This window comes from Strongylocentrotus purpuratus, unplaced genomic scaffold (assembly GCF_000002235.5).
Source record: "Strongylocentrotus purpuratus isolate Spur 01 unplaced genomic scaffold, Spur_5.0 spur5_scaffold_2, whole genome shotgun sequence".
Classification (NCBI taxonomy): domain Eukaryota; kingdom Metazoa; phylum Echinodermata; class Echinoidea; order Camarodonta; family Strongylocentrotidae; genus Strongylocentrotus; species Strongylocentrotus purpuratus.
This window is the reverse complement of record NW_022145605.1, coordinates 11,473,426-11,489,357: the sequence shown is the minus strand read 5'-3', so window position 1 is coordinate 11,489,357 and position 15,932 is coordinate 11,473,426. Positions and strand designations below refer to the sequence as shown.

Here is a 15,932-nt window from a genome sequence, read left to right as displayed (position 1 = left end):
TCGTTCAAAATCAAACACAAAGTTGTATTTCTTATTGGATGCCTAGAAGGTTATCAAGTATTACTTTATGGTTTTTACCTTCACTATGGATGCCCATTCACTCATCTTTCTTTCATCTTTCCTTCATCTTTCCATGCAGAAGAGTTGTCAATCGAAGGAGCCATTCCAGGAGAGTGCGGAGGAACTATCAATCTCGACCAGACTTCTCCGATATCTCACTTCAACGTCACCAACTCCTATCCGTCTGGTGGGCCTGCCTACTGTACCTGGTACATCAATAGTCCGCCCAACACGATGATTGTGGTGGAGTTCTATGATTGGCAATTGCTTGATAACAATGAATATCTGAAGATATATGATTCAAGAGGAAGACAAATATTCTATGCTTATGGGAGAAGCGATGGAGCCCCATACCCAGTTATATCTGATTCCAGTGCCCGTGTCTTTTTCGACGCTTACTACTCTATGTCGGATTCCTATTTCGGCGTGAGAGTCAGCTACATAGGTAAATACTTCTCTAATTCGGGATCCATAATGTTCCAATAGCAGGAAGCTGGTCCCGATTAAACTGCAGTATGATATGAGCAAGCAAAGCGAGTGAGAAGTTTTTGAAAGTCGATTTATCAGAATAAGCCCAACATATGCCATTTTCCAGATTTATATTCCTGTTTATATAGGGTTTAAGAAAAATATGAATTGTCGACAAGAAATAAGACATTACTTGAATCTTCAAATTCTCGAATTTACATAATATTGCCGACCTTCGTCGTAGCCCAAAGTTATTCCCCTGCCTATTTTTGGCCAATACTTAAACAAATGCTAACAGAAGGAAGTATATGGCCCAAATCGGCGCCGATACGTATATATCCAAATTAATGTAGATTTCTTATAAATATAAACGACTAGATAGAATCCGCGTTGCAAGGAAGAGCATTACCAGACGAATTATTATAGCAAGCGACATGCATCATTTCTTCTCTGTTATGTTTCTTTCGTGTTTCGTATCATTTTTCATACTAGATGAACTGAGACATAACGATGCCGGTGTCCTCCCATCATCCGGTGGAGTCATTGAACTGAATGAAAATACGACATCGCTGACCGTGCAGTCTATGAATGTCACTTCTACGTACGTCGTTGGAAGGATGTACAACTACTGGTTTGTTACTGGTCCAGTCGGAAGACGTGTAAAGGTCGAGTTCCATCAGCTTAATGCAGGAGATTTCCATGTCTACGATAGTACTAGCACAAGTGGAATAGTATCTAGTTTCTCGAGTCCATCTATCATGCCTGAAGATAGGGTTTTCTCTCATAACGCAGGAACACTATACTTCTATTTCAGTGGGACCTATGGAGGAGTCGGTCTACTTTTTACAATAAGCATTACAGGTGAACTTTTATTTAAGAGTGGAAATAGAATGAAATTAAAATATTATTTAACAAAACGGTCTCCCTTTAGAACTGAGACCCTACTCATACTCACCCCGTTAGAAAGGTGTTCATACGAGCAGTCTGTGGAGACATAACCGTGCCCGGTAGGGTATTTCTGGAAGACCGCATCGAGCATTCGGTCTGAACAAAAAGTCATTTTTAAGAACTATATTTAAAATGAAATTCTTCAAAACTTTGATACGATCGCTAAGACTTCCGAAAAATCAACCTAAAGCAATTTCAATATCCTCGTCCATCATCTGCTAAAATGTGCAAACATTAATGTACTATGTAATTGTAACATGGGTCATACAATACGGTATTGAAATTACCCTTGAGTTGATTTCTTAAAATCTTCGCGATTATGTTCTTTAATAGCAATAAGATCGATGCATTGGTAATATGAACGTATTCATACTGTTGCTCGCAAAATATCTTCCTTTAATGAATCTAATTTCATGAAAAAAGGCATGATTTATAAATTGGAAAAAGAAACGACAGCACGGCCGACAAATAGTTTGACATCAGATAACAATCTTTAAAATAATATCTTAAATATCTTTTTCTTAACAAATTAGCTTCCACCTTAAATCCCGCCTGTACTAGTTTGTCCAGGAGGGATTAGACAACACAGGTGGCTATCTCATCAACTCAGCTCTCAATTAACATAAGAAAAGAGGATCACGGGGGACCAACGGTCACTGATTAGGCATTGTTTTCTATATAGAGGGAGACAGTAGCTACAAGTAGTACAGTGGGGCTTTAATCCATCACAATCTACTTTACTTTCAAAGGTACATTGATTTTCTTCAGGACCGTCGCCAGCATATTTGAATGGGATAAATGGGTGTCAGACAAACTTTGCCGACGGAGAAAAGTATAACGGAATGATGTTCAGAATGATGTTCAGGATGATGTTCAGATTTTTTCCTAAAAAGCAAAACAAATTAATCAATCTTTTTGCCTACATCGCCCCTGATTTTGTTATGCAAAATATCTCTGCAGATGAATACCCAGTTGTTGGGCAACAGACGTGTGGTGGTAGGGTAGAACTGGATCATTATCAAGAGTACTTCGTCTTCAACTCCCCGTACTACTACAGTCAACAGTCGGTTAGTGGAGAAGCAGACTGCTATTGGTATGTGACTAGTCCGGCAGGTAAACAGGTGCAGCTTGAATGGCTTGATATTGATACATCGAATGATTACGTGCGTGTGTACGATTACCCATCTTCAACAAGTTACCAGGTATCTTACTTCCGAGGCAACGTTGACCCAGACCTGTCACCTTTCGTGTCTACTCGAGGAGGCATCACGTTTGTGCTAGACGAGAACTCTGGTACTAGTGGAAGAGGGTTCCTAGCCAACGTCTCACTTACAGGTAATAATTTCGATAGTATACTACACACGATACTGATTATGATGAAAACACCAAGAGCCACAATGACATTGATAATAAGAATGTTGATGATAATGATTTCAAAATCATCATCATCCTTTAAACAAAGTTTAACCATGCGTATTAAAAGACAAACGTTCATTAATCTAGATTTGCCGCTCTCCACCAAGAGCAGTATAGAACATAACTATATACCGGATAACATATCCGGTGTATAGTTATTCATTGAATGCTTTAGCGTATAGGGCAGCTTGGCTAAAGCCAGAATAATAATAGTGCTCTATGGATCGACGCCTTGCGCATTCCCTGGGATATGCGCATTATACATGTCGCTATTATTCTTATACATTTATTATGATTGTTTACATTACGGTTCTCTTCTTGATCTAGACGGAACTTCGGTAGTGGGCCCAAGATCGTGCGGAGGGACAATTGGGCTGAGCAACTCGATGCCAGAATTTACACTCAACTCCCCATACTACTACCAACCCTCGTCAACTGCTTATGTGAGCTGCTACTGGTATGTACAGGCTCCCTCGGGACAGGAGGTTCATCTGACATGGTTGGACATTGACAATCCAAATCAATATGTTTATCTCTATGACTACCCATCCTCTACCAGCTACCAAATTTCCTCTACAGGTGGAGACATTGACGTGGATATATCACCTGTGGTTTCCTCACGTGGTGGATGGACAGTACAATACACTGACAGCTACTCTGGGAACAATGGAAGAGGCTTCCTTGCAGAGTTCAGTCTGAGAGGTAAAGTTGGAGGCTCTAAATATATTCATGCATTTCTATCACGTAAACTTTTCATAATACTCTTTACAATCACAGCTTCTTCCTCCATCATGTCAAAAAGGATATGCATCGACTTTTTCTTTTCTTCGGGCGTCCCTCTTCCCTTCCATGCATCATCGACTACTTCCGAGACGAATTTTTTTTTTTTTTTTTTTTTTTTGGGGGGGGGGGGGGATTGAAGGATTGATTTTGATTGCAAAAACAGATAACAATTGATTTTTCTCTGTCTTAAATTTACCCCACTCGAATCCCACGGGCCCTATATCAGTGTATATCCCAGATCTCTCTGTGGAGGGGGTGGGGGGGGAAGATGATTTTGAAAGAATCTCGTCCGTTCCCCGGAAAACTATTATTGTTCTAATTTTGGAGGGATGAGTCGTAGCTATCTTTCCCCTCCGATCTTCCTCCTTCCCCTCCTCCCGATGCGCCTGACTGTGGCAAATGCATATTATGTTATGCGCACAGTAGATCATGTTCGTAACGGAATCAAATTTAATGCATAGGCCTTCGTATTTGTTACTTGCCTCGTTAAGAATTCATTCAACTGTTACGAATGATTGTATTTCAAAGTCAGAATGCACAATACTATATTAGGCCTACGTGTTTGCTAGGTAGGGCATTCCATAATGTTACCCGACCTCTCAAACAACTTATGTAAGCAATTTGCAATCCATCTATCGAGATGCAATGATTATACAGTGCGTCCCAGAAAACGAAACCGAGAATTATCGATGGTTTATCATAAGTTAATCACAATTATAATTAATAAATGACACATATTTGGAAAGCTTAGATCCTCCTCTTTTGTTTGATACAACTCATATGATGCATATTTCACGCATGAGTGATTAAAAGCAATTTGAAGAGAAGAAACCAAATAGTCATTTGGCGGGCGATATCTGAATTTCAAGGGGAAAATCACATTTCTGGAAAGTTCAATATCTGCCGTTTCATATGACACCTCAATCAGGAAAAATGAGCCAGGAATTACAAAGTTCTGTTTGTTTAAAGTAATGCTTGCATTTCCATAATTCAAACGAGTTCGTTTTCACTGGCTGCCTGCCGTAGCAATGAACAGAGTTGACAAAAGACTTAACTCCGTTTCATTGACGATCAGCCATTCATAAAGAAGACGAAAGACCTGATGCATGGCTGATCTTCAACGAAACGGAGTTAAGTCTTTAATTTGTCAACTAGTGTTTGAAGCTACGGCAGGTAGCCAGTGAAAACGAACTCGTTTGATCAAATTATGGAAATGCAAGCATTACTTTAAACAAACAGAACTTCGGTATTCCTGGCTCATTTTTCCTGATTGAGTGGTCATACGAAAGGGCAGAAATTGAACTTTCTAGGAATGTGATTTTCCCCTTGAAATTCAGATATCGCCCGCCAAATGACTTTTTGGTTTCCTTTCTTCAAATTGCTTTTAATCACTCATGCGTGAAATATGCATCATATGAGTTGCATCAAAATAAGAGGAGGATCTAAGCTTTCCAAATATGTGTCATTTATTAATCATAATTGTGAGTAAGTTATGATAAAACATCGATAGTTCTCGGTTTCGTTTTTTTCTGGGACGCACTGTATAGGCCTACTTTCATGGTGTTGAAAATGGTCTGTTGAGTTTACCTGAGTTACTGAGTATGTTATAAACATGTTCGTTTTCTAGACACACCATATTATTCGAGCGCGGCTTCATGCGGAGGTACGATTCCACTGACACAGTCTTCACCAAATGCTACCTTCTCCACCCCGTACTACTATCAGCTGTCTACATCTAATGTTAGGATGGAGTGTCGGTGGTATATTACAAGTCCTTCAGGAAAACAGGTCCAACTGACAGTACTTGATCTAGAGACAGGCAGTTCTGAATACATATACATTTATGACCATCCGACTTCCAGTAGTTCTAGTTACCGGGTATCTTACTTGTCCGGACGCCTGGAATCGCCTGCTACTGTCTTGTCGTCACGGGGCGGAGTGCTAGTGCGTTACTACGATTCCAGCTCTGGTTATAACGGCCCAGGAGTCCTGTTCGAAGCGAGGATTCTAGGTATGAAAGAAAGGAAAATCCAACGTTAATAACATGTTACATTTTAGATGAGCTGGTAGATAAAGTTAAACTGATGATACAAGAAAGATATGCGTGGTTGTTAGTTGAAGCAAATATGTTTCCTCCTCCTGACATCTCTTTTACCCTTTAAGGTGTCTATACTTGTGTTTCCAGTGTATTTTCATCAAAACAAGACATGGGGATGGGATGGGATCTCTTTGCTTTTAAGTAATACATGTATGAGATTTACTCTGCAATTCATCCTTCTCCCCATTTTTCTTTATTCAGTGCAGACCAGGCTATTAAACAAAATGCTTTTCCCATATAATAATCAATATAGATGTGCTATAACGTAGTGGATACGTGATCGGACAGGGGACCATCATGTTCATATAGTGCATAATGGTTCGTAAAAAAGGCATTAGTTTTAGTTCTCATTAACAGAAAGATTTATTACGCTTTCGTTCTGATATCATAATAATGATGTATCGCAGCCCAAGGGCTGAATTGTACAATATTTTTACAATAGTATTTACATGATAAAATAATAATAGAACCATCACAGCATCTCAAATGAACATTACTTTATATCTCTACATGCTATTGTAGATGAGATATGAACATAATACACACAAATAATGTAATATGTAATGTAGTATAAAGGATGACCGGACAGAGACAATTGTAGCATTATATGCTTCATACTTTGAGAAGACAGGTGGAAAGAAATCCAAAGAAATACCTCCCTAGCCTATACACGCAGCTAATGAACAATAATTAGCAGCATTATAATCGATTAGGTTTACTTTCCATCACTCTTAGTTCCGTGCGCTCTCATGACCATTCGAAGAAGTGCTCTTCATTTTGTTCTTTATTGTCAACCTTCAGATGCAATGCCCTCGGAGGTGTCGGGTTTCTGTGGCGGAGTGATTCCTTTGAGTACAAGTACACCAAGGGTCACAACAACCACTCCTTTGTACAATCGAAATTCGGCATCAGATGTTACCATCGACTGCTGGTGGTACGTCAGAAGTCCCTCGGGCAAGCAAGTCGAAATGAGTATACACGACCTCCAGACTGAAAACGAGGATGTGTATGTATACGACTATCCATCGTCATCGTCGAACTACCCAGTTTCCTCTCTTCGTGGTAATGTCAGCGATTCTACGGTGGTTTCAACGAGAGGAGGTTTCTCTGTAGTTTTCGACGATCGATCGACTAGTAGAAATGGTCATGGTTTTGCCATGGACGTCGCACTGACAGGTATGACCTGAGTGGTTTAGGTAGCCAGTGCGATAACAAACTTGATTTTAAACATGTTTGATTTCATATAAGCACTCAAGTCGAGAGATACGCTTTAAGTAATGAGAATCTGACGGAAAAACAGTGTAGGTTTTTTTGGAATTCGAAGATCATAATGTAAAATCCAACGAAAGTAATCTTCATCCCCCAAATTAATCTTCAACGAGCTTTCTTTACTCTATTGATAAAAATATTCTATTTTTTTTTAATCTTTGAACTACGTACCTATAATATGATGTGTTTACCTCGTTTTTCAGATGAACTTTCGTGGGATAGTGTTGGCATTGATTCCTGTGGTCAAACGGTACACCTCGACAGTTCATCACCATCTATTGTCTTTAGAACACCGACTTATCCTGTCGAGGTTGTGAATGACCTGTACAACTGCTACTGGTATCTCACCTGCCCTTACGGATACCGGATCTCATTGCTTTTCAATGATTTCGACACTTTCTCCGGCTCCCGCTTCAGGGTTTACGATGCCTCTTCCGTTTCGTCAACCTATCAGTTGGCCGAAATATCATCTAGTTCCACACCAGGTTCTGCAGCTATCCAGTCATCCAGCAACAGTCTAACGCTTTTCTACAATGATGTTGACTGGAGTGACGTAACAAGGCAACGTGGAATACTCGCTGGTGCCTCCATTGTTCCGTCAGGTTCGATATGTTCAGTTCAGTACTGTTCGGGTTATTTTCACGTTTCACGTTACAATGGGTCATTTTGGTTTACAGGAAATATAATGGTACTAAAATTGCATAGGTATTTTTTATAAACGGAGGTACATAAGTTTTCAATCATAATGTATTTAGACAATACTATTTCATATTAACAGCTACCACCTTCTCTCTCTCTCTCTCTCTCTGTCTCTCTCTGTCTCTCTGTCCCCCCCCCCTCTCTCTCTCTCTCTCTCAAATTCACTCGGCAAGACATTAATCTAAATTTGCCACTTTCCACCCATGTGAAGGGAATAGCAACTCAATTCATGAAATGCTGTAGTGCTTTATCATAGTGGTTTTGCCATATAGGTATAGACCTATAATGTAGGGGGGATACTATCTGTATAAATCACCTAGAAATATAGGTACTAAACGCTATATTAATAACCACTATTATTATCTTATCTATCATATATTTGGTGTATGCTATATTCAGGAGAACCAACTTGGGACCAGGTTGAACCGATGTCTTCATGTGGTAGCGCTGTATCACTGACTGACCAAGATAGTCGTATCACGCTCACAACCCCTGATTACCCGGATGTAAATGGCGACTACTACGAGTGCACGTGGTTTGTAGAATGTCCCAGCCAAACGGCAGTTCGAATCGATTTTAACGACTTCTGGCTTGATTCTCAAGGGTATCTTCGCGTGCATGATGGCCCGACAACTACTAATTCCGTGATACAACAATCAACTGGTTCAAGCATACCTGATGGAGTGGTTTCAAGCAGCAACGTCATGACAGTCCACTACTACAACAACCGCGGGACCTCGGGCAAAGGAGCAAGTTTTGAAATGAGCTGTGTATTCGAAGGTAGCCGAATGGTCTTCATTGTCCTTTAAATAAACATCGTACAAATAGAAATATAAAAAAAAAACAGTCCTCTCAATGAATAAAGGATGCACAACATGGCTAGAGGAGATTCACGTACTCGCTAATCCGTCAGGTTGACTTTTCATAAGATTGAAAATAATTATGGCAAATGATGTACGCCAAAACAAAAATGAAAACCACGGTCAGCAGCCTTTATTCGGCTTCATGGTTTATCTTTGCTGCTTAAACAGAAACAAAATGAAGTATCTTTTATGACTTCTTTATGAATAGGGCCTCTTATTTTAATATTACTCTGAATATTTCCTTAGATTTTCAATTTTGACTAATGAGGCCACTGAATCTATGTGTCTTTCAGTAATTAATTCAACACCAACAATACTAAAATGTGCTTCGCCCTGTCATTTCTTCCAACCTCTTTGCTATCTCGATTCTTTAATGACTCATGACTCTGGGTTAAAAGAGGTAGAATTTCAACTGCAATGCATATTTGGAACTGTTGAGTTATGAATTTTGTGGTTTCCGTATTTTTAATTAAATATTCAGACCATGATTCTAAGTACAATATTCACAGAAATATCATAAAATCTAACCTATAATCTAAATTTGACATCCTTCAAATTTACAATGTGAATAACTTAGTGTGATACGAGTTATAACTTTAAAGTTATCAACGATCGGTGTCAATTTTTTAAACATGTAGTTTAACTTAAATTAACTCCCATCTCTCTCTCTCTCTTTCTCATCCTTCTCTCTCTCTCTCTCTCTTTCTCATCCTTCTCTCTCTCTCTCTCTCTCTCTTTCTCACCCTTCTCTCTCTCTTTCTCATTCCTCTTTCTCTCTCTCTCTTTCTCTCTCCTGTTGTTATCCATTTAACTATATCCCACGATGTTGATCACAATGCAACTGCTACATCGCAACCTACGTCGTATGGCACAACTGGTGAGTGGCTCGGAGCATTGGTAACACCTCACCTCATGTTCAGGCATATGATGCTATGTGAATAAAAAGCATCATTAACCCGTTGGCTACTGAATTATCTAATTCCCATAGGCTTAACACAGGGACCACCAGGTTCCAGTAAGCAATGGGTTAATTGAATGATAGTTAATCTCGCCCTACCCAGCCCCGAGAAAACCTTACAACAAAGACCCAAGCCCCCCCCCCCCTCCCCATCTTCCTGACGTTGCAAAATGATAGTTATCCGGGCATATAATGTAGGTGACCACGAACAAAATCTGTTCTGAGGGTTTTTCGCAATTTGTGGATTTTACAGCACAATTTTCGTTCTCTAATCAGTCATTTTACCACATTGTCTGTTTGAAGCCAGAGGGGCGTTAACACTTTTTTAAGTATTCGAGTTAACGCCATTTTGGCTTCGAACCGACGAATATTTAAAAGATCACCATTGTGCAGGGCTAGGGAATCGACAGAGAAAAGAAAAAGGATTGCCTCACAGAGTTGAGTAGCAAAATGTCTGCATTTGCACTAGACTGTTGGTTCCATCGATTTCGGCTTCTTATACTTCAAAAGTCATAAATCGGTGTAGCCTTTTCTTTTGTTAGCTTCGGTTTGTCATACGGTTGTTTGCACTTCATGAGAGTCTATTTCTCTGATAATATTTTGGTGACCCGACATTTGCTCCTGCGGCAATTGCTCCGGGCTTTATTTCGTAAAATATGGTTAGGGTTGAAATTGGGTTTTAGGTGACGTGTACGGTTGGGACTAGGAATAATATCGAGTCCAGGGTTGAAGTTAAGACCTTCTGTCAGTGCATAAAAAGGAAATTGACGAGGTTTAATCGTTGCAGGAGCATGCGTCGTACAACCCATTTTGAGAACCATCTGGAAATGATTTACTTTAACAGAAGTCAACCTGGACTGTGACAGCACATCCATGACGGTTTTCCTTGACAGAAGGATGCTATCAAACGGAACTAATGCAGAAGATGTCCATTTCGAAAATGACGATTGTGTGGGGATCAACCATGATACCACTCAAATCGTTCTATACACCAGATACGACAGGTGTTCAACCAGATTACAAGTAAATAATATTACCACAATTTATTGTGCCGTCATTTTTTAGTATGAGATTTTTCAATCAGAACTGAGGTGAATCTGTTAAACGGGCCTATCATTCTTTGAGCTTCGAAATATTTAAGATTCCTTCTTTCCTGTGTTTTTTAATAGAGCCTTTCCCACCTAGAGCCGATGAGAAGATCTAAACATCATACGGCAGCAAGATTAAGATTAAGTAGATTAATTCTCTAGGATGTTATTAGTGCTATTATCATTATCATCATTACTACTACTATTGTTATCGTTGTTATTGTTATCATCATCATCATTATTATCATTATTTTTATTTTGTATTTGTTCATTTTTATATAATTATTATTGTTATTATAATTATTTAGGAAACTGAGACCAGCATCATCTATTCTAACGTGGTGACGTACAACACACCTCAACCGATCCCAGGCACAGAAATAACGCGTGAGAACATCCTTAAGATCCCTGTCAAATGTGAGCTTGATCGCCATCGTCTCCTAGGTGATTCCTTCGTCCCGAAGGTCGGCGAGATAGTGTTCAATGAAACGGGCTACGGTGACTTTTCTCTTCGACTCGATCGCTACACAGATGCGACCTTCGACGAGTTCGCAGGTGACGACGAAGGCGAGATCATTCTTGGAGAACATCTTTACTTCGCGGTTAACCTGACATCTGTGCCTGGCTTGACTGTCTTTATCGATAACTGCTGGGCCACGCCATCTCAGTACCCGAACGATGCAAAGAGTTACATCTTCCTCGACAATGGGTAACAACATCACTCTCTCATTTCATACATTGATTTATTTATTGAAACGTATTTGTACAGGTTTTTTTTAAATATCAGCAAGAGGTAACTCAAGGGGACACCTGTTATGACTTTTGGTTTTGATGAAACAATACACAAAATCAGTAAGGATGAAGAAATTATCGCATAATGCTGCCGCAATGAAATTAATTTATTTTCCATATTAGATAAAGTTATACTGCGCTCATATCCATCCTAGAGGATGCTCAACGCACCTACAGAGTATTTTTACCCTGGCGTAAGCCATGCTGCATAAAACGCTGAAAGCATTCAGGGAGTAACTTCCTACCAGATACCCATTTACTACACCTGCATCTGCATAATAATGGATATAAGTTTTGTCAAATGACAATAGTGCAGCGGCTGCGACTCGAACCGCGAACCATAATTATGAACATAATGAACCACAATCTGGTGAAGTTTTAACTAGGCCCTTTCACCTCTCGGCGGAAAGTAAACAAACCAGTGCAACTCCGTGATTCATACGAAATATCAACATGCATCCGTATGTTTCATCCATGGTTAAAAGATCCATAATCTGTTGAATATGAATATATTGGTAGTGATGCTAAAAAGCACCATTATTCAGTGGTCAAACAAGAGATTTTTCTTTTTTTATAAATATTTTGATTAGCAAAAAGCAATTATTTATTGATTTGATTGATTGAAAAGAGCCATAATCGTACGTGACATATTATAGCACGAAATTGCTCATAATTCTCCAATTCGGGGTGGGCGGGTGTGTGCGGGCGGGCGTGCGTGTGCGGGAGAATTGTGCGTGTGCGGATGTGTGATGGTGGGTGCGTGCATGTCTGTGTGTATGTAATAAGTTTTTACCAACGCATATCAATCAGATAAGTCTAGGACCGACCTTTAACGTCATCATCCAGTTTCAAAGCTGGGTCCGATCACAGTCGGTTTGTATTATATAGGCGGCTATCATGACGGTTTTGTTGTTCTTTCCTTATCTCAGATGCTCAGAGGATCCCACCATGCACAAATTGTACTCTCCTGATCCGTCATTCTCCAAGTTTGTCATCGACGCTTTCACCTTCATCGAGGAAAACCCACAGGTGGGATGATAAGGCCATCATTCTTTTTTTTTTCCATTTCTTTTTTACAATAATTAAAGGAGAAGGTTGGGTAAAGCTTAAATAATTATTATCAATGAGCTGTCTCATTTTCACGTCAGTTTGGATAAGAATCACAGTAGAAATAGCCCTTGAAAAGGTTTTCTCATCATATTCGAAATATTACCGGAAGTAGCTAGACAATTTTGGATAAAAATTCTGTACCACATTGTGTAGTCCCATATAGGCCTACCCATTTCGTTTCTGAGTGCACTACATGTGCTTTTCAGCATTTTCAGACAAATTGATTAAATACTTGTCATTTTGATGATTTCAAACCTCAAGCTTCTGTACTACATAATTATGTAACCTTTCTACGTAACTTATAGACAATTTCTTTCACAACGCATTGATCACATGACCAGTACTAGACTTATGTTCAAACATCCGTCTTGATTTTCATAATAATAAGGGAGTTTACAGATACAATCTGCGCATGGGCAGATAAAGGTCATTTGTACCAAAATGGTAAAACCCACAGAGATGAATACTGGATATGCGCTCATGAAATTATGTAACATTATTCATTTATGCACCTACCGTACATTATATGATACGCAGGTGGAAGTATTCTTTTAAAGAGGTCAAACAAAAGGTATTTATGAAGCACATCTAGGACTTTGGCAGTTATTATTCTAAGATGCTCAAAGTGGAACTTCTCCATGTGTAAAAGATCTGTGGATATTTGGGGTCATTAATTTTTTGTACCATGTGCTATCTGTAAACTCCCTTATAGTATATGATATATGATACGTTATATGAACCTGTCTGATGGGGGCACCTCTATCATTATCATTATTGTCAGTTTGGGGAAGGGTGGGTGGGGCCCGCACCCCGCACTCCCCTCTACAACTACTTCTGAATACCAATGAACGCAACCAAATGAAATGTTATTGATGTCATAGAGGTTGGTTTACATTTATTTTTCCATGCAGGTTTTCGTTCACTGTGAGGTGCTCGTTTGTAATGATAATGACCCGTCGTCTCGGTGTTCCCAGGGATGTAAGTCTAGATTCAGACGTGGTAGCCGTCACACCCGTGGAACAAGCTCCACCCCTCATCTAATCTCTAATGGACCTCTGTCGACTGTCCACACTATGAATGCCGCGGAAGCACACAACTCTGGTAATTTCCTTTTTGTTTAAATGGAACACTTAAAGGTAATACAAAGTTTTGAGAAATTTTGAAAATTGGGTGGATAGTGTTTCTTTACAATATTTGGATATTTGGACGCCCCTGTGGATGTATTATAAGCACTAGAAAATTTAGCTTCTAAAACACTTCTGCTCTCGAGAAAAATTAAATATACAAATTTACCGGTGCTCCCGTTAAATTTTGATTAATTTCAAATAGCGACTACGACCGTACAATAGTAGATGCGACCATGAAAATCTCAGAATATGTAGTTATGTTATATAAGTTTCAAACGGGAATAGCTAATTGGTCGATTTTAGTCAAGAAACATTCTTTTATAGCTTAATTAATATCTTGACCTTGGGAAGGAGCTATACAACATAAAGAGCTTATTATTTACAATTTCATAACTCTAGACTCGATTTCAACCGCGACAACGATCACTGGAATATTGTAGGATCGTATATGCTTCCAATATGTTCATTTGAACCAAATTCATAACCCCATACCAAAACTTTGTATTACCTTTAACTTTAAAGGTGTCGTGTTTGTCTAGTGAAAACGTGGTTCGCCACTCGAGTCCCGCCACTTTGGCAAGATATTAATATAAATTTGTCCCTCTCCACCCAGGTGTTAAATGGGTCCTGGTAAGAAGGAATTCCTTGAATGATGTATTTCACTTTGCATGTATTCTATATTCATTTTCTCTTGTACAAATCTTTTTACGTTGTATTTGTATTTCACTTGTCGACCTTTATGATGACATCGTTTTAAGAATAGATGAAATTAGCTTGGATTTGAAGTTTTATCTTGAAATTTCCTTTAAAAAACTCTTTCCTTTATTCAAGACGCTTACAACGAGCCAGCGGCTGTTTCTCAGAAAGGGTCGTGTAAACTTTAAAAATTATGTATGACAGTAAGCACAGTTCTTTATATAAATCATTTCTATTTCCTTGCTTTTGGACCGGGGGATAATTTTTGTTAATTCTTCTCTTTTTTATTATTGATAACATAGTCATGGTATTCATCATCTTTATCTGCAGATGGTTCGCCCGTCAGTATGGAATCAGGCATTTTGATTGGAGTGCTCGCGTGTATCACGTGTTTGATTGTTGCCGTGGTAGCCGTTGTGCTCTACCTAATACCAGCGAGTCGCAGGTCCCAACATGGCTACCATCGAGTGAAGATCAACGAAGATGATGAATGAAGTTGAAACATCAGTTATCAAAGAGAATATTGAGTTCTAGGAGTAATGAGAATTGGGAGCTAATTCTATCTATTTAATATGTTAGTATAATACTATCGCAAAGCCTTTAAAAAAAATCAACTTAACGAAATTCCAGTAGCTCTGTCCTTCATCTTTTTCAACGAGCGGACATTGCGATGACGTATTACATAATTCGATCAGGATTCCTATAAAATGTAAAATAGGGTATTGAAATTTCCCGTGAGTTGATTTTTTTTCCCGCGTTTAATCTGCATTTCTCACTTTCCACCCAGGTGTAAATGGGTACCTGGCAATTGCTGGGGTAATAATGATTGCAGGGCCCTCATGAAGGGCCTTGATGCCGATGAGCCTTCCCCTGAGTATTATTGTCATAATTATTATCATCATTTTCAATTTTACTATTATTATAACTATTTGTATTATTATCATCAGTATTCTTATAATTATTATTCGTAGTATTATTATCATCATCATCATCATCGGCTATCCTTAAAAAACTTTGATGATGTCGGTATGAAACGTATGCCTTGGACTTGTCAATCTACCTTATCATGGTTGTGATGGTACTTTACTTTTTGTTAATCTAAATTAATAATTGATCATTCTATAGGCCTAATGAACATGGTGAAGAGCGCCAATTATTGACATCAAAGTCTAGTAAGTGTTATCATTTCGAGGATTTCATTGCGTGAAGCATTTAATTTGACATGGGATGTTATCTATTGGAGACAGGTATATCCAATGTACCACTTTCATTAGCCTATTTGGGACTCCCCTTACAGGGACTGCTGGTGTGACCAGCTACTAACAAGTATTTATTGATACCTGACTGGCTATATTGTTAGCGATTGCACAATATATACACCAACAACAAAAAAGTATACGAAATAAAAGTTTGCATAGTTATTACACTATATTATGATTATTGTTAAGCATTTTCGAATTTATTCTACATTCACTATGTTATATATCCATTTGCTAATCTTTGCTTTGGGATTCATGGTTGATATACAGTAAACTACTAAATTATTCATACTTGTAA

At 38.8% G+C, this 15,932-nt stretch overlaps 1 protein-coding gene across 1 annotated transcript; it reads left to right on the top strand.

Moving 5' to 3' along the window:
- The first annotated feature begins 3,223 nt into the window (after positions 1-3,223).
- Positions 3,224-14,921, top strand: LOC100891600 (CUB and zona pellucida-like domain-containing protein 1). Its single transcript, XM_030991656.1, has 10 exons — positions 3,224-3,594; positions 5,303-5,686; positions 6,575-6,949; positions 7,246-7,644; positions 8,141-8,521; positions 10,410-10,585; positions 10,959-11,359; positions 12,372-12,471; positions 13,464-13,653; positions 14,706-14,921. Exons 1-10 carry the CDS (start codon positions 3,279-3,281, stop codon positions 14,867-14,869), a joined length of 2,886 nt encoding a protein of 961 aa, XP_030847516.1. The 5' UTR covers positions 3,224-3,278; the 3' UTR covers positions 14,870-14,921.
- The last annotated feature ends 1,011 nt before the right edge of the window (positions 14,922-15,932 follow it).

Coding starts and splice junctions, on each gene's coding strand:
- LOC100891600 (XM_030991656.1), top strand. CDS start 3,279: ATGCCAGAATTTACACTCAACTCCCCATACTACTACCAACCCTCGTCA. Junction 6,950..7,245: donor CATGGACGTCGCACTGACAG/GTATGACCTGAG, acceptor CTCGTTTTTCAG/ATGAACTTTCGTGGGATAGT. Junction 7,645..8,140: donor TGCCTCCATTGTTCCGTCAG/GTTCGATATGTT, acceptor TGCTATATTCAG/GAGAACCAACTTGGGACCAG.